Here is a 19,136-nt window from a genome sequence, read left to right as displayed (position 1 = left end):
AATATTCACAGCTTAAATATACAACCATATTGAATTGCAGACTCTAAAAATGCAAGCGACTGGTAATGCAACAGCTTTATTTTTGATTAGTGGTAATTCAACATGCTTTTTTGCTTCAAAGACTAATGGCATTGAAATACTTCCATATAATTCAACATGCATTTTTGCTTCAAAGACTAATGGCATTGAAATACTTCCATATATTGTGAATATATTGTCAATTTTATTAAATTGTTTTTAAAAATACATATTTTGTAATATCTAAGAAAAAAGTGGTGTCCCCCAAATTCATGTCTGTGGTGTTACAACAATGGATGTCGCCCCTTTAAGAAACGGGGGAAATTATTTTGACTACTTCCTGTGTGTAAAGGTCATTACAGGTGCTGGATGGTCTGGGGGGTGCATGGTGAGTACATTCTTTCTTATTTTTTATCTTAAAGTTAGCAAAATTTCTGACAATTTCATGTGTCGCACTTTATTAGTGTCTGTGGTGTTATGTTAATAACTTGCAGATTTTACACATTTTAATCAAAATTTTGTTAAAAAAAAAAAAACAAAAAAAAGAATAAAAACACAAAAAAAAAAAAAAAAAAAAATAAAAAAATAAAAAAATGAAAAAAACACAAAAAAAAAAAAAAAAAAAAAAAAAAAAAAAAAAAACAAAAAATAAAAAAATAAAAAAAAAAAAAAAAAATTTAAAAAAAAAAAAAAAAAAGAAAAAATATAAAAATAATAATAAAAAATAAAAAAAAAAAAAAAATAATAAAAAAAAAATAAAAAAAATACAAAACAAAAAAAAAACAATAAAAAATAAAAATGAAAAAAAAAAAAAAAAAAAAAAAATAAAAAAAAAAAAAAAAAAAAAAAAAAAAATATATAAAATAAAAAAAAAAAATAAAAAAAAAAAAAAAATAATTTAATAAAATAAAAAAAAAAAAAAAAAAAAATAACAAAAATAAAAAAAATAAATAAAAAAAAAAAATATTTTTTAAAAAATTTTTATTTTAATATAAAAAATTTTTGAATAATTTTTTTTTTTTTAATTGTAATTTAATATAAATGTATTTTATAAATATTAAATAATATATTAATTTATAACAATAAATTTATTTTAATATAATTTAATTTATTTTTGTTAATAATATTTTTAAAATGATAAAATATTTAAAAAAAAAAATTTATTTTTATTTTTAATAATTTATATAAAAATTTTTTTAATTATAATTTTTTAAATTTTATTTAATGCTAATATTATGATTTTTATTTTGAATTGACTTTACCACAGCCTATGTCGAGTGACACTAATTTACGATATTTGACCATTTAATGCCATTCTTTTTAATTCCTCAGACGTCTAAAGCTCAAAAGGCTGATGTCAGAAACGATGTAATGTTAGGACATAAATTGTAATCTGTTCTGAGACCAGATTTATGCAGCCCGCGCTATCGTTGTCTGCAGCCTGTGTAGTGCTAGAATGCTAGTTCCCATTACATTTTAAATACGTTAATGTGTTCTTCAAGAACCTTGTTTTTTACTGACAATGTACATCATATAACACGGATTTGTTGTATTTNATGATACGCATGTGTTTTGCGTGCACTTTTTATGTACATACCGACTTAACCCACACCATACCAGAGGGGTAATCATATGCACGTAAAAAGTAATGAATGCGTATAAATAGCAAGCCAAATACAAACATAAACTCTTACTATAGATAGGCAGTACTAGTAGATCGGGTAGGATATTTAAATAATTAAATTAATATTATAAATGTATGAATAGTCCACTGATTCCAGGCCACCTGGAATTGTCCCCGTGCTCCATGTCCGTTCCAGGGCTGATAGTGGTGAGCTAAGCTGCCAGTACAAGAAACAATTATTTTTTTCTTGATGATGCATAAGAGATCTATGAGATCAAATAAATTCACTTAATCGAGCAGATGAGTGGACTGTGCTGCAAACATATAAAAAGTATCTGCATTTCTTGCTTTGGTCTTCGTCAGAAGCGACTTGCACCACCTGCTGGTGAAGCGGTCAGGCAGCAGGTAGAGATCATGCATTGGCGGAATCGGCGCTCTATTGCTTCTCCTGGGATTCCCGGATGTGAAACTTTGAATTTCAAGTCGAATTTGAACCACTGAATTTGTGGAAGCGAATTTTTAAACCGAAATAATATGGACTGAAAATTGTCTGTCGAAAATTTAAGGTTGTATTTTATAACAAGTTGAATTGTTAAGTGAAATTTAAAAGGCGAATTTTGATTATTGAACTTTTTAGAGCGGGGACTGAAGTGACTAGATAAGTGCGTATAGGTGTTATATATTGGAAATATTCGACAGTAGTAGAAGTTAAGTAGACAGAGGGCTCATGTATGAATTGAGACTCTCAAAATGGCAAGGACTGCGTAATGAAAGGCGAGACTATATTTTGGATGTGTATCAACATGCTTATTATGCTTAAAGTTACTAGATGGATTGGAATATTACGATGAACTTTTGTTGTGATGCGTGTGCTTGTGTGGTGATTTTGTTGAATGTTTTCATAGTTCGAATATAAAGACAGATGATGTAATTGAGATTAGTTATTATATATGCTAGCGTAACGAGTGAGTTGTGGGCTAGGTGTATGCTATTTCGAGGGATTTTTTGTATATGTCTACTGAAAGTGCGACCACAGTCATATAACCAGTGGAGAGTCTGCTGCAATTCAGACACATTCCCCGAATGTTCATTCTCATGAGACAATAGCAATGATTAGTGGAATAGTCTTCCATAGAAAACACTCCTTGGGGGGATGTGTGAGGAGAAATGATTAGTGACAACGTGTATTAGTGCATTTCTTATATTTTCGACCCTAAGGCCGCGTTCATCTGAAAACACTTTAAGGAAATGTTAAATGAGGTATCTACAGTTAATATTCGAAGCTGGGCACGAGATGTAAACTCCAGAAAACACATATACTTTATAACGATAGTAACTTACTTGCGACAATTTCACACATTTGTCCCAGATGTTTTTCATGAACTATAGCCACATAGAGATTGTGAAATATCTTCCATAGAAAACATACCTTTGTGTGGGTGAATGTACTGTAACAAATGGAAACATTTCCTTTACCTTTTTTTAACCCCAAGGCCCCGTTTCATCTGAAAACACATCTACAGAATGTTGACTGTTATCTACAGTTAATATTCAAGATCTGACTAGAGAAAAAAAAATCGCCATTTGTCACAATACTTACATTTGGGAACCATCATATTAATAGGATCAACACTAAAAAAGCTTTGTAGTCTAGTCTTTTTGTAATATATGGTAAATGTTATTTTTTAGTCTTGTCTAGTTTAGTGTAGTTAGTCTTTGTTCCTGTAATACCCTTGTTCTTGTTTTACCCTATCGTGGGTTTTTGTTTTGTCTTTTTGTTATTATTATTAAATATATCCATGTTAACCCCTTACCCGCTGTCTGTGTTTCGGTCCTCTGTCCTTGTGTTTCACCCCCATTTCATGACAGTTTGTCCTAAAGTTTCAAAGCTGTACATTCTATCTAATACTGAAGAGTACGGACGAGTATTAGGGCCAAGCAATAGAAAATAATAAAACCATGTCGAGATTAAAGTCATTATAAATCGAGATTAAACCCGCAGTTTTTCGAGAACAAAAGTCTAAATAAAATGTCGAGAATAAAGTCGTTGTGTTTCGGGAAAAAACTCGTTACATTTTGAGAAAAAAACTCGAAATAAAATGTCGAGAATAAAGTCACTATACTTTGAGAATAAAATCGTTGTGTTTCGAGAAAAAAACTCGTTAAATTTCGAGAAAAGTCAAAATAAAATGTCGAGACTAAACTCATTATACTTTGAGAATAAAGTCGTTGTTTTTCGAGAAAAAAACGTGTGAAATTTCGAGAAAAAAAAGACTTTATTCTCAAAGTATAATGAGTATATTCTCAACATTTTATTTCAACTTTTTTTCTCGAAAAACTGCGGGTTTAATATCGATATGGTTTTATTATTTTTTCTTATTGCTTGGCCCTAATACTCTTCCCTAATCTAATGATCAATAAAAGTGAAACGAAAATGTAAAGCCCTTTTTGCTCTATTTTATATACTCATTCTGATAAAAGGTTACTAGTTATTGAGAAATCCCAACATTCTCAATAACTAATATTGAGAATATTAATAATATTAATAACTAATAATGATCAGAAGAATCTGAGAGAGACGCCTAGTAAGTTTTCTTTTTTTTAAGTTGAAGCAGGAATCTGAAGAATTGCATGAATATTCAGTGGTGACTGGTATGGGTTGTGGCCCGTCACTGTATATATACACTCACCTAAAGGATTATTAGGAACACCTGTTCAATTTCTCATTAATGCAATTATCTAATCAACCAATCACATGGCAGTTGCTTCAATGCATTTAGGGGTGTGGTCCTGGTCAAGACAATCTCCTGAACTCCAAACTGAATGTCAGAATGGGAAAGAAAGGTGATTTAAGCAATTTTGAGCGTGGCATGGTTGTTGGTGCCAGACGGGCCGGTCTGAGTATTTCACAATCTGCTCAGTTACTGGGATTTTCACGCACAACCATTTCTAGGGTTTACAAAGAATGGTGTGAAAAGGGAAAAACATCCAGTATGCGGCAGTCCTGTGGGCGAAAATGCCTTGTTGATGCTAGAGGTCAGAGGAGAATGGGCCGACTGATTCAAGCTGATAGAAGAGCAACTTTGACTGAAATAACCACTCGTTACAACCGAGGTATGCAGCAAAGCATTTGTGAAGCCACAACACGCACAACCTTGAGGCAGATGGGCTACAACAGCAGAAGACCCCACCGGGTACCACTCATCTCCACTACAAATAGGAAAAAGAGGCTACAATTTGCACGAGCTCACCAAAATTGGACAGTTGAAGACTGGAAAAATGTTGCCTGGTCTGATGAGTCTCGATTTCTGTTGAGACATTCAAATGGTAGAGTCAGAATTTGGCGTAAACAGAATGAGAACATGGATCCATCATGCCTTGTTACCACTGTGCAGGCTGGTGGTGGTGGTGTAATGGTGTGGGGGATGTTTTCTTGGCACACTTTAGGCCCCTTAGTGCCAATTGGGCATCGTTTAAATGCCACGGCCTACCTGAGCATTGTTTCTGACCATGTCCATCCCTTTATGACCACCATGTACCCATCCTCTAATGGCTACTTCCAGCAGGATAATGCACCATGTCACAAAGCTCGAATCATTTCAAATTGGTTTCTTGAACATGACAATGAGTTCACTGTACTAGAATGGCCCCCACAGTCACCAGATCTCAACCCGATAGAACATCTTTGGGATGTGGTGGAACGGGAGCTTCGTGCCCTGGATGTGCATCCCACAAATCTCCATCAACTGCAAGATGCTATCCTATCAATATGGGCCAACATTTCTAAAGAATGCTTTCAGCACCTTGTTGAATCAATGCCACGTAGAATTAAGGCAGTTCTGAAGGCGAAAGGGGGTCAAACACCGTATTAGTATGGTGTTCCTAATAATCCTTTAGGTGAGTGTATATGTGTGACTGTAAAATAAAGCTTCAGAAGCACCTCACATCGAGGAAGAAGCATCCAGCATCATCACAACATTACATTCTACAGTAAGTCTTTCACAACTTTGAATTTAAACTACAGCACTTGGTCAGTTTTACCTAAAGATGTTTTGACTTTATTTCTGTCAGCCTCCAACAAAACATTCAGACATGAACAAATTAACAGTGGCTGTTTTTTTGCTAAAGGATCTTTTATGTCAGTGGTTACTTTGAACTAAAACACATTTCTTAAGTAAACTTGGTCACATTAAAACTGTTTGCATTGACCTTGATTAATATTTTGAACAAATTTTGGGTTGGTGAGTTGTTTTTCAGTTTATTAGTCTATATTAGAATAAGCACATTCAATGTCTGCTCCAAATCAAGAATTTTAAATATCTGAGAAATGCTCAATGTCTATGAGTTCATGTGTATAAAGCGAAACGAATAAACTTGCAGTTAAACTGCTGCCAAAGTAGACATCAAGATTAAGATTATACATCCCAACAATGGTGACAATCAAATTTACAGCTGCATGCTGGGTGCCAACATAATACAAGACTCACCAATGACTCCCAGCATGCATTGCAGCATGAATAAATTCCTTCTCTAGATATCATTTACAGTTTTTGTGTTTAAATGGATAGTTCACCAGGAAAAAAAAAATCTGTCATAAATGATTCACCCTCAAGTTGTTACAAACCTGTATACATTTCTTTGTTGGGGTTGGACACAAAGAAAGATATTTGGAAGAATGTCAGTAACTGACAGTTCTGAGGCAGCATTTAATGGCAACCATAGTATAAAAAATGATAGTGTCATTTTTTGTTCTGTTGAACACAAAAGAAGGAATTTCGAGGAATTTAGGAAAGCAAGCAGTTCTGGGGCAGTTTTGACTAGTTAAAACTAGTCAAACAGAACTGTCGGTTGCTAACACTTTTCTAAATAGTTTTATTTGTGTTCATCAGAACAAATAAATGTATACAGGTTTGGAATGTCTAGAGGGTGAGTAAACGATGACAGAATTTTCCCTTTTAATAAAATGAGATTTTTTTTCTATAAGAGAAAGTTGCATTTACTGTAACTTTGTCCATTGTAATTCTAATTCAGTGTAGTTTTCCTTGCTGAACAAGAAGGTGCTGGCTAACTTTTAACATTCATTTTATTTGAACTATTCCAGGCTGTAACAATTAACTCAATATACCCAGTGATACTGGCGAATACAAAGTTCTCTATTGACCTGTTGAAAACAGTCTGCAAGACATCCAGTGTATTGTTCTCACCTCTGAGCATCTCCTCTGCATTGGGCCTGGTTGTTCTGGGTGCCAAAGGTAAAACTGCAGATCAAATGATGACGGTAAGTTTAATTAAGCCTCAAGGAGCGGTTCCCCGCGGCCTGATGAATTATTTAGCTCAACGCTCTGCCAAATTTTATATTCAATATTTATTAGTGTAGCATCTCTGATCAACTTAGATGCTATTTTTTTAATTAAGCATTTGATAATAAATTGACAATATTAAATAATAATAGTGTGAGGGTAGAGATGCATAAATAGATGAACACTGTCAGCTCTTAAATCAGTTTTAACATTATATTATATAATATTTGTAATATTCCTACCTCACTGAAGGTCATGTTTTGTTTTTCTCAAGACTCTTCACTTTGGCCAGATGAAGATCATGTACCATGATCTCTATGAGGCGATCAACAAAACGTCAGCCTTCAACAAACTGATCCTGGCTAATCGTTTGTATGGAGAGAGAAGCTGTGATTTTAATGATGTGAGTAGTTGAAGAAAATAGTCTTTTTTCTGTTTGATAATACTCAGCATTCACTGAAAATGAGGGAAGTCCAGAGTCCATAGAGTGAATTTCAAGGGCATGTTTCACATCACTACTATATTCTTATAGAGACTCTCTGCTTTTCCACCACTGCTTACAACACCAAGAGATGACTGTGTCAGAACACTGTTAATATTGTCCTGAAACTGTTAAAGAGTTTGAATTTTATTTATCAAACTTTTCATTTTTTTAGGATTACCTTGACGAATGTGAAGACTGGTGTTTTGGTGGCCTCAGAGTTGTTGACTTCCAAAACAATCCTGAAGATGCAAGAGTGAAAATCAACAATTGGGTGAAGAACAAGACTCAACGTAGGCAACTGAACAACTAAAACATAGACGAAATGTGTATATTACAGTAGTAAAGCCTTTGGACAATATAACTGTATTTAAAGAACCAGTGTGTAACATTAAGGAGGATCTATTGACAGAAATGCAATGTAATATGTAAGGGATAATCCACAGCTAGCCCTGCATTAAAGGGTTTTAACGCACGATGTGGAAGCCAAGAACCACCCGACGTGAATTGTATTAAAATCCTTTAATGAACTGGTAGCTGTGGATTATCCAGTTTATGCCATAGTCATTTGCCAAGGTAAAACTGTTATTGATGTTTACAGTGTATTTTTGGATCAGACCGTTGACCGTTATTTTTGTCAGTTCATTTCGAACATTGATTAAACTGACTGGAACGACCCGTGCATTAAATGGTTTTAATGCACACCTTCCAGCCGATCAGAATCGAGTATTCAAACAGACTATGGTGTGAACATGAAGAGTTATGTTTTTATTCTCTTAGAATAAGCTATTTCTACCTACATACACCGCGGCTCTCTTTACATAGAATTCGCCATGGTGCACCACCATGTTTCTACAGTAGCCCTAAACGGACAAACTACATAACGAGTTTCGTAAATACGTTATCTCACTTCGGCAAAAAAAGCGAAAACGTGACATCACGTTTAATTCTGCAATTCAACAACACTTTTAAACCTGTCCGACACCTGTCAATCATGTTTGTTTTTATTGGTACACATTTTTTGAATGTTTTTTTATCCATATCACAGATGTTTTATCTTTTTATTATAGATAAATTGGAAAGTCTGTTGGATGCAGGTGATGTGGATAAGAACACATTGCTTGTTCTTTTAAGCACCATGTACATTAAAGGTACCTGGCACACGCAATTTGATGCTAAAGACACAAAAGAAGCCCCGTTTTACACCAATCAGGTAATACTGTCAGATATAACAATTCTTTGTCCACTACAAGTACAACATTACATTTACATTTATTCATTTGGCAGATGCGTTTATCCAAAGCGACTTACAAGTAGGAGAGCATATAAATATTTTGTCAACACACTAAACAGTACCATTAGTTTACAAGGCCATGCTACTAGGAGAATTAAAGCTGGAGTAAGCAAAGGAGAGAATGAACAAGATTTAAAAAATATAGACGTATATATATATATATATATATATCATTCACTGCTGTGAACTCATTGTAAAGCATTGTCTCTTCTGCCTTATTGCTTAAAAAAAACGTAGTTTATTCTGTCAGTGATGAACAACTTTTGTCCATCAGTGAGTGCGTTTGTATACACAGTCTTACTCCAATTATGCTTAATAAGCTGATAACGTGTAAGTCATGTAAATGCGTAAAACTGTTCCCTTTCTGTCGGTCTCTCGACGTTGTGTCGAACTGACAGAATGGGGTTTGTCTTGAGAACCTATCATCTTCTGAGTATTTAGAAAAGGCCAATGAAAATTGGTGAATGAAATTTGCATGCCGGGCTCCTCCCCGGATGTCCGGGTATAAGAGGGAAGCCGGCGTGCTCATTCATTCACCTTTTGTTCTTCAGAGCCTACGCATCTGATGAGCTTCTCTACGATCTTGGGTGATCATTTTTCTGCTGGAATCTACGACGTGGACAGCGGACGGTCCCTTCCTGCAGTGACTCTCCCCTGGGCGTCTCGGCAGTTCCGGAGGTGTTCGAGCAAATTTCCTTTTCTAAAAGAGCAAATTTCTCCAGCGTGGCTTGTCCCGCTGTTCTCATGGGTGCAACACACTCATCGAGGAGGGGGACGGACACAATGCCTGCTTCCAGTACGCTGGGGCAGACGTTGTGGATACGTCCTGCCCGCACTGCGGGCGGTGACGATTCAGACGTTGCGTCACAGGTGGCTGTGTTCCCACGGGACTCAGCCACCACCTCGTTTGCTCCCCGTTCCGTGGCGGCAGGACTACGGCCCTGCCGTCCGCTATGGCAAGCAGCGAGGGTGATATGAGGATTACTGTGAGCGATAATCCGCCAGCCACGGCTCACGGACCGTTCACACCTCGTTTCGCTTGTCTGACCGTTCCCCAAAAAAGACGGTCCGCCGTCTTATTCCTCAATCACGTATTCGGACACGATGCGTGATGATGAGATTCTCTTGGGACACTCGTCGAGGAGAGGGACGGACACAATGCCTGCTTCCAGTACGCTGGGGCAGACGTTGTGGATACGTCCTGCCCGCACTGCGGGCGTGACGATTCGACGGCGTCACAGGTGGCTGTCCACGGACTCAGCACCACCTCGTGCTCCGTCCGTGGCGGCGTACGCTGCGTCCGCATGGCAAGCAGCGAGGTGATATGAGGATTACTGTAGCGTAATCGCCACCACGCTACACCGTTCACACCTCGTCGTTGACGTCCCAAAACGGTCCGCCGTCTTATTCCTCAATCACGTATTCGGACACGATGCGTGATGATGAGATGTCTCTTGCAGATCGGGGGAACTCAACTCAACTCAACTTTATTTATATAGCGCTTTTACAATTTTCATTGTTACAAAGCAGCTGTACATGAGACAATTGACTATAAGCAAAATAATTAAAGTTGTACTGCAAAACAAGAAAAGGTTGAAAACACAGAAGACAGACATACCCACATACAAAACACTCCACACACACAATATGCACACGTACTAACACACATAGACATAGAGACACACACACACACACGGATGCGCACGCACACACACACAACACACACACGTACGTACACAGACAAGTACGCCACACACACACACGCTCAGTGAGAGCACACATTTAGGATAAAGGAGAGAGAAGCACAGGTCAAATATAACAGACTATAAATTCCTATATGCAATATTAATTAAGTAAAACTTTAAATTCTAAAGCAGCCCCCCCGGCAGGCAGATAGTGCAAAAACAGTATGCAAACGGTGGCGAGGAACCCAAAACTCTAATCGAGAAAAAAAACTCAGGAGAACCCAGGCCCAACCAGGGGATTCCAGTTCCCCTCTGGCAAAAGCTGCTGCCTCTGCACAAGCTCCAGAGAACTTGCACAACAAGGCTAAATAAAATAAATAAACTTAATAATAAAATAAATTATAGTTTAAGATTATCATTAATAATCTAATAGCATTTGAATTTTGTGGTGAAGACATGTCAGAGACCGCGTCCTTCTTTATCCAGCTCTATCATCTCAGCTCTTGTCAGGTCCCCACTTCCCATTCTCCGCTCTACCATCAGGTCAGGCCATGAACTGCATCCTGCTCGCTGTGGTAACCTTGGAACAATGAGACAAGACTGGCTGAGAGTAGAGTACTGTTCTGACTCTTTGATGCAACAAGTACATCAGTTGTGTTTTTGGTTCCGGTTGATCTAACTAATGCAGCCTAAACCCTCAGAAGATTTATATTATGGAAGAGTAGTGTATGCAAGATTAAAAAGATGCGTCTTTAGTCTAGATTTAAACTGACAGAGTGTGTCTGCTCCCGGACAGTGCAGGGAAGACTATTCCAAAGTTTAGGCGCTAGATAGGAAAAGGATCTACCACCTGCACTTGATTTTGAAATTCTAGGTATTACCAACTGACAGGACGCCTGAGAGCTAATGCACGTGAAGGACTGTAATACAAAGGAGTTCACTCAAGTACTGAGGAGCTAAACCATGTAGGGCTTTATAGGTAATAAGCAAGATTTTAAAGTTAACGCGATGCTTTATAGGTAACCAGTGCAAGGTTGACAGAACCGGGCTAATATGTTCATACTTTTTTGTACGTGTAAGAACTCGAGCTCCGCGTTTTGATCCATCCGACTCCGACGATTCCTCGGGCTCCCTCCCTCGGGGGTCGAGCCCAGGAAAAGCGGACGTCGAATGTCGCCATGCTTTCCCGGGCCGCCTGAGTGTTGGGTTGCAGTGCCCCACTGCCTCTCCCGGGCTCGCGGCTGGCTACATGGCGCCTCGGGTTTGAGCGCGCCCGCCCCCAGTGCCGTGTTTACCGGAAGTGCATGAGGAACTTTGTAAGACCTGGAACGCCCCTTCCCGGCACGTTTCACGTCAAACAAAGTTCTGTCACCCTCTCTTCCCTCGAGGTTGAGACAGCTGGAGGATACGTCATACGTCAGGGGCTCGACCTAGACTCCCATCCAAAGCATGTGGTGTCTCGGCATCTCTGGTGTCGAGAGCTTACATTGCGGCGGACCAAGCTGCCTCCTCTCTCCACGCTATGGCTCCTGCCAGGCCAGGGCATTGAGAGAGCTCCACGAGGGTAAGACCGACCCAGCGCTTATGCAGGAACTCCGCGCCGCCACCGACCTCACTCTACGGGCGACCAAGGTGACCACGCGGGCCCTGGGTCGGACGATGTCCACACTTGTGGTCCATGAGAAACTCCTCTGGCCAATCCTTGCGCAGATGAGTAACGCTGAGAAGGTCCGCTTTCTCGACTTACCCGTCTCGCAAGGGGGGGCTGGTTGGTGTTACTGTCGAGCCGCAGCGGCTCCGCTCACCCCCCGCCCGTCGGGGGGGGGCGCGAGACCCGCACGCGGCCTCCCCGGAGGGTTCTCGACAGTAAGAAGCAGTCCTCCGTGCCGCAACTCGGCCGCCTCGGCCATCGAGTCCCGTGCACTGTCTGCTTCCCAGCAGCCCTGGTCCTCTTCAACGCCCTCCAGCTCTGGCGCCCCCCACTCAGGTGGCCCCCCCCTGGAGGAGACAGCGAAGAAGAGACAATCGCCCCATCAGCAGCTGCGGGACAGCGGCCGTCATGAGAGCACCTCAGGGGGATCGAGGCTACCATTGGGCCCGACCCCAGCCACATCGCTGGGAAGTCGGATAGGGACGGATCCTGCCCCGTCTCTCCATCTGCTGGCCCCCTCCGGGGGGCTGGCGCCCACTTACTCTCAAAAAAGGAGAGTTTCCTCTCTCTCTGGGTTACCACAGCCGCTCTCACCCTCTGCACGACGGTGAATGGCAAACTCGACGTTGCGTCATGGCAAAGCGCAATGTCGAGTATAAACACCAGCCCTCAGCACTCTCAGTCAGACAGTGCATTGAGCTGCGCAGTCGCCAGGCAGGAAAAACAGCAGAGCCGATCTCCTCCCCGGGGGACCTCCCCCGGCAAGGAATCCGTACTGCTAGCCATAGAACCACCCCCCGGGGGGACGATGAAAAAGATCGTACCTTAGTCCCGTCTCATTCTGGGAGCCTGTCCGGCTTCCCAGGCTGTCAGACTGGCTAGGGAAGACGATCCGTCTCGGCTACGTGATCCAGTCGCCTCACGCTCGCCAAGTTCAGCATCCGATATACCTCAGTCAGAGGCTAGGATGTTCCCGTACTTCGGGCCGAGGTCGCCACCCTTCTGGTGAAGGGAGTGATCGAGTCCGTCTCACCAGCCGAGATGTTCAACGGGTTTTACAGCCTGTACTTCATTGTCCCCAAGAAAGGCGGGGGGTTGCGCCCTATCTTGGGTCTGTGTGTTCTGAACAGGCACCTACACTATAGCTGCCTTTCAGGTTGATCACGCAGAAGCGCATCCTGACGTCCGTCAGGTGTCAGGACCGGTTCATGGCAGTCGACCTGAAGGACACGTACTTCATGTCTCGATCCTCCCTCGACATTGGCCGTTCCGACGGTTCGTGTTCGAGGGACGGGCATATCAGTACAGGGTCCCCCCCTTCGGTCTGTCCCTGTCTCCACGAGTCTTTACGAAGGTTGTGGAAGCCGCCCTCCTTCCCCGTGGGAAGGAGGTGTGCGGGTACTAACTATCTCGACGACTGGCTCAGTTTTGGCACACTCTCGAGATCTGTTGTGTACACACAGGGACCTGGTTCTCCGGCACCTAGATCGGTGGGGCTACAGGTCAACTGAGAAAAGAGCAAGCTCTCCCCGGTGCAGAGCATCCTCTTTCTCGGTATGGAACTCGACTCTGTCCTCACGAGCGGCCCCGCTCACCCCTCGACGAGGAAGCCCGCACCCTTGCGGCCTCCCAGAGGCGCGTGACTGATTAGCGCGCCCGATCAGTGTTGAACTGCCTGAAGCTCAGACAGTCAGCGGTCCCCCTGTAACAAGAGGCTCCTGGGATACATGGCATCCTCGGCGGGGGGGGGGTCCCCCTCGGGTCGATGCACATATGACCGCTCCAACACTGGCTGCAGAGTCAAGTTCCTTGGAGAGCGTGGCACACCGGCAGCAGGCGTATGGTCACACGCTTTTCTGCCGACACACCCTAACCCCCTGGTCTCCATGACCTTCTTGCGGACAGGGGTCCCTTTTGGGATACCTCCCTGCAAGGTTGGGGTGGATACGTCATACGTCTTTCCCCTCGGGTAAAGAACAGGCATTCCATCCATCACTAAGCACCCTTCCAGGGGACAGGCTGGGCAGAGCAGCCCTGCCCCCTTAGGCCGGGGAACAGTTGAGTTATTCCCACATAGCTCTAACCGGACCTAGTGCTCCAGACGTGGTAACACCCCCTCCGTGGGCTGTTCCGTCTGATGTATCCTCATGAATGGTTCCCACCTTGGCAACCCATGACCTCCCCAGGTGGACTCCCACCTTGCGGTTAACTCCTGTCCGCACTTTCTTCCCATGAGTTCTCCCTGATGGTGAGACCATGTGGTGTCTCCACTAATTCCTCCCTACGGTAGGTAGTGGCATCTGCAGCGTTTTTCCCCCAGGGGGAATAATGCTTACCCAGTGGCCCGTACGGTGCCGGGCGGCTTCTCGCCATTTAGAGAATTAGGCCTCCGCCCGTGACGGCCGGCGTTAGGGGGCTTCCCAACTTTTTGTGGAATGCTCTGGGTCCCCCTTCCTCTCCACTGGAGGGTCATAATTTCGCGTTAGCGTGTTCGTCTGACTCGCCCAGGCCAGTCAACGTCGCTCTGCAGAGATTGTGACGCGGCTCAGTGCTGTGGCGTTTTCCATAGGAACCCCATTCTGTCGGTTCGACACAACGTCGAGAGACCGACAGAAAGGGAACGTCTCGGTTCCCTGATGGAGGGAACGAGACGTTGTGTCCCTCATGCCACAACACTGGCCGCCCATCCCAGCGGTCGGGGGAGGATGCTTTAGGCTCCTCAGACCAAAGGTGAATGAATGAGCATGCAAATTTCATTCGCCAATTTTCATTGGCCTTTTCTAAATACTCAGAAGATGATAGGTTCTCAAGACAAACCCCATTCTGTCGGTTCGACACAACGTCTCGTTCCCTCCATCAGGGAACCGAGGTTACATCCATAACCAAGACGTTTTCTTTTATCTGGGAAAGCTCATAAATGGAGTAAGCAAAACCCGCTCGGCAGAGGTAGTTTTTTGCCCATTACTCCGATTTTGCGCTGCATGTAAACGCCTTTAACGGTTTTCTCTCAGTTTTGTTTATGTGCGCATGTCTGACAGCGCAATAGTAAAAGTCCCAAACGGAAGTAGTAGTAAAATAACGCATAAAAGTCCGCTCTCGAATCATGCAGTTGATGTAGGAACGTCAAAATGAAGAACTATTGTTGCATATGCAGGTATACGGAAATCAGAAGAGATATTAAAATGCAGCTTCTGACCGTTTTCCCGCTGCATTTTTAATTACTAAACAGACTATCGACAATGATGTCACTGCAGGCGAGAAACCCGGCAAGTTTCAAACTTGTAAACGCGGTTTTCTGCGTAGGTGGTTTATTACTATGCATGTAAACACGTGAAAACAGGTTTCTTTTTAAGCTGATTTATGATAGATATCCATTTATTTTGTGCATGTGAACGCACTCGGAGTAAGTGAGACAGCACAGCATCTATAATGTCTATTCTCTCTGTGCTTTCAAGGGTGAAATCAAGACTGTGCAAATGATGAGTCAGACGGGTAAATTTCCTTTGGCTACCATTGATGAAGCTGACTGCAGAATTCTGGAACTCTTCTATGAGCAAAAAGATCTCAGCATGTTCATTCTACTCCCAAATCAAAGAGATCTAGAGAAGGTACAACAAGAAATTGCAATACAATCATAAACTTTTTTATTTTAAAGTGAACTACTCCTTTAATAGGTTTAGTTATACACAATGTACTGATAGTCTTTGTTTCTTTTGTTAAGATTGAAAGTCTAATCACCTATGAGAAGCTTCAAGAGTGGACTGAGGAGGACAAGTTTTTACCCACCGAAATGCAAATTTATGTGCCCAAAATGAGCATGCAGGGCACGTTTGACCTGGAGAAGATTCTCAGAAGTCTGGGAATAACTGATGCCTTTACTGATAAGTGTGATTTTTCTGGCATGACATCTAAACCATTGAAACTGTCCAAAGTGGTGCACAAATCTGGTATTAACGTGAATGAACAAGGCACAGAGGCAGAAGCGGGCAGCGGTGCACCAACCACACTGCTGAGGTCAAACAAGTTTGATTCTACTTATGGTCAACAAGTGAGTTTTGTGGCAGACCACCCCTTCCTTTTCTTCATCCGCCACAATGACACCAAGAGCATCCTCTTCTGGGGCCGCTACTCTTCTCCGTAACCCAATGAACTGGAATCAAAGAGCAGGACAGATTCTGGTGGTGTGGCATATATAGTGAAACAAAATTGGGCTGTTATCATTACTTAAGGTCATAATCGTGTAATCTTTATTGATATAAATAAAAAAACCACAATATATTCTTCAACATTCCTGATTGTCTTATTCTCTAAGACCTTACATATTCAGCCATATCAATAAACCATGCTACGTAACAAACTCTTGTTGTGACTCTTTACTCTTGTGAGCATACACTGTTAAATCTTGTGAAAATCTGAATGAATTTTACAAAGTTCTTTTTTTATTTTAAGTTATCATAGTTAGTTGGGTGATAAAATCTGTGGTTCTCAAACTGGGAACCATGGCCCCCATGATGGGTCCAGGGGTGGGGCACAGATTGTGTGGCGTTTTATGAAATTAGGAGATTTTTTAGTGATTTTATGCTATCAAACATAAAAAAATAAGGCCACCAACCAAACGAATTGAAATTCCAGCATTGTATAACTGAATATGTTTTTGGCTTAATGTTAAGTTTCAGAGGATAAGTCTTAATTTGGGGGGACACAAAGTGATGCACTCTACACATTGCCTTACATCGAAATAGTTTGAGAACCACTGACTGAAATGAACTGCACCACAGGAATCTTACCCACTTCTGATGGATAGAAATGTTTATGCCTTAAAGCCTGCAGTTATGTCTATGTGCACAGGTGTTACCACATGCTTTATTACACTCAAAAAATTGATTTGTTGAATTGACTTTGATCACAATTTTAACCCGAGCTTTTGTTATATAAGAGGGAATCGTATTCACGCAAACATCATGTCAGTGTCAAAACTGAAAACGACCTTGTTACTGAGATTACATCTGTTATTGACACCAGGCTCAGCGAACGCCAGGTTCTGGAATGCACCTATCCATGACAACATTGATAGGTTGAACACCACCTCCACAGAAAAATATCAACGACTACTTCTCTAGCCCCGCCCACTGGTTAGCGCATGACAGAACCAATGGCGCGGAACCAGATAGAGTGAGCAAGCAATAAACAAACATGTGTAGCAGTATGGGGTGGGGCTTACCTTTTATGCAAGTTTCTTGGGAGTAGCGTCGAGTGCCCGATGAACGCTTGTAGGTAGGATTGTTATTGCATTGCTATGTTGTTGTTAGATTTTGTCTCGTGGACTCAAGGTTGTCTATTGTGTTTTTAGTGGAACAGTTATGAAGGCATCTTAACACCTAGATGTTTGTTCGCCTGTGGATTTGAGTATGCATGATTTAGTTATTTTTTTATTAATCTGAAGAGTTTCTTATTCATTGGTATGTTTTGTTTTCAGTCTCCCGCAGCTCACGTGTTGAACCACGGGCCGTGCTGCTGTTTGTTTTCCCCGTTTTGGTTTATTATCTTTTGTTGTAATTATATTATGATTTCATTTTCGTTATTTTTGTGTAATCAGTTGGCTCCGGGCGTTTCCTTTGCGTATGGTCCAATTTATCCCTCCACATTTGATTGTCATTTGAATGACCCTTATGCATGTTTTGAAGATGTCCATTTTTTAGCGTTTCTTAGTTTCATTTCTCCGAGGATTCCTTCGTGAACAAGGCACTGGATTTGTAGAGAGACTAAAATTAAAAAGCAGTGCTGTGCCGTCAATATTGGATCCGATAGGAATGGNTTTTGCATGGGATGGAATGTTTTTAGGCTTGATTTCCTGCATGTTTTTCTCCCCGTCCTCTTAAGAGAGAGTTTGGGAATGGCCTAATTGAACCTACAAACGGCAGTCTGACTGTCCATACTTGACCTCCAAAAGTTTTAAAAAATCGAAGGTGAAGGTCAGGGCATCTTCAACAATCTGCTGCTTAAACTGACAATAAACCACTAAAGCCACCCTTTTTTCGCTTTGCCTGATGCACACTGACCTGTTTTAACAGGTCTTCACATGGAAATGATCAACAACATTCACTGCAGATTTATTTACAACCAGAGCTTAAACAGAACGTGCCAGACAGACTCTCACAATAACAGTGCATCACCTCCATCTTAAATGTATTTGTTCTTGACACCTTGTTGAGGTCACTGAACTAATAATGTTGTTTACAGGTCTTGAATTTATATTAAGTTTATTGTTTTTGAAAATTGATTTCACCTTAATAAATTATTTTTTGACTAAGCATTTTTTATTTCTTTCATGTAAACTATAACTTCTATGCTCCAGGCTTGCAGTGTTTCGAAATGGCTTGTCTTTTTACATGAAGTATTGTAACCGTCCTCCTGCTTGGTTGTGCAAAGATTTTGTGTTGGTGTGTGTGTGTTTACGTTTTTGTTTTTTAGTATGTTGTTTATGTTTTAACTGTCTTGTTTCAATGTCACGATCAAAGCCACCATGGACAAGATTTGCTTCATTCAAGTTCTGCTAAAGTGAGCAGCCACAAGACGTCAAGAGCTGAGTTTTCATGTTTTTTAGTCTTGGGTGCTCATGTGCACTTTATTCGACGGCAACGGTCTTTACCGTTGGGCTTTATTTTTGGATATCAAGGTCTTTGTCTATATGTAAAAAAAAACACGCTGATCGTGTCCTTATGGCCTCTGCTCTGTCGATTTAAAAAACATGCACTTGCCTGGTAGTTCAGAAGATAAAGGAAAGCATTTACATCAAGTCTTGAACATCATTTTATTGAGGAGTGCAGTAATTGAGGTCACTGCATCATCTGATCCCTGCACATTTGAATCTTTGCCAATTATATTCCTGGATAATTTGCTTTCTTTTATTTGAAAACGTATGGGATCCTTCTACAGTACATTGCATAAAAGCTTCATAGAATTCTTTACCTTATAATTTGAGTAGATTGTAAAGTCATGACATATTAGTCAAGAATAAAGCTTTGCGACATGTGTGCTCTCTCCGTCTCTGTTGTTGTGTGGCCCACCGGTCTTCTGCATTCT

At 41.2% G+C, this 19,136-nt stretch overlaps 1 protein-coding gene across 1 annotated transcript; it reads left to right on the top strand.

Moving 5' to 3' along the window:
• The first annotated feature begins 310 nt into the window (after positions 1-310).
• Positions 311-16,388, top strand: LOC130554809 (leukocyte elastase inhibitor-like). The gene is made up of 8 exons (XM_057334681.1): positions 311-380; positions 5,571-5,632; positions 6,744-6,920; positions 7,217-7,345; positions 7,599-7,716; positions 8,494-8,636; positions 15,509-15,661; positions 15,775-16,388. Exons 1-8 carry the CDS (start codon positions 311-313, stop codon positions 16,192-16,194), a joined length of 1,272 nt encoding a protein of 423 aa, XP_057190664.1. The 3' UTR covers positions 16,195-16,388.
• Positions 16,389-19,136: the final 2,748 nt, after the last annotated feature.

This window comes from Triplophysa rosa, linkage group LG5 (assembly GCF_024868665.1).
Source record: "Triplophysa rosa linkage group LG5, Trosa_1v2, whole genome shotgun sequence".
NCBI classification, from domain to species: domain Eukaryota; kingdom Metazoa; phylum Chordata; class Actinopteri; order Cypriniformes; family Nemacheilidae; genus Triplophysa; species Triplophysa rosa.
This window is presented reverse-complemented; position numbering and strand designations above follow the sequence as displayed.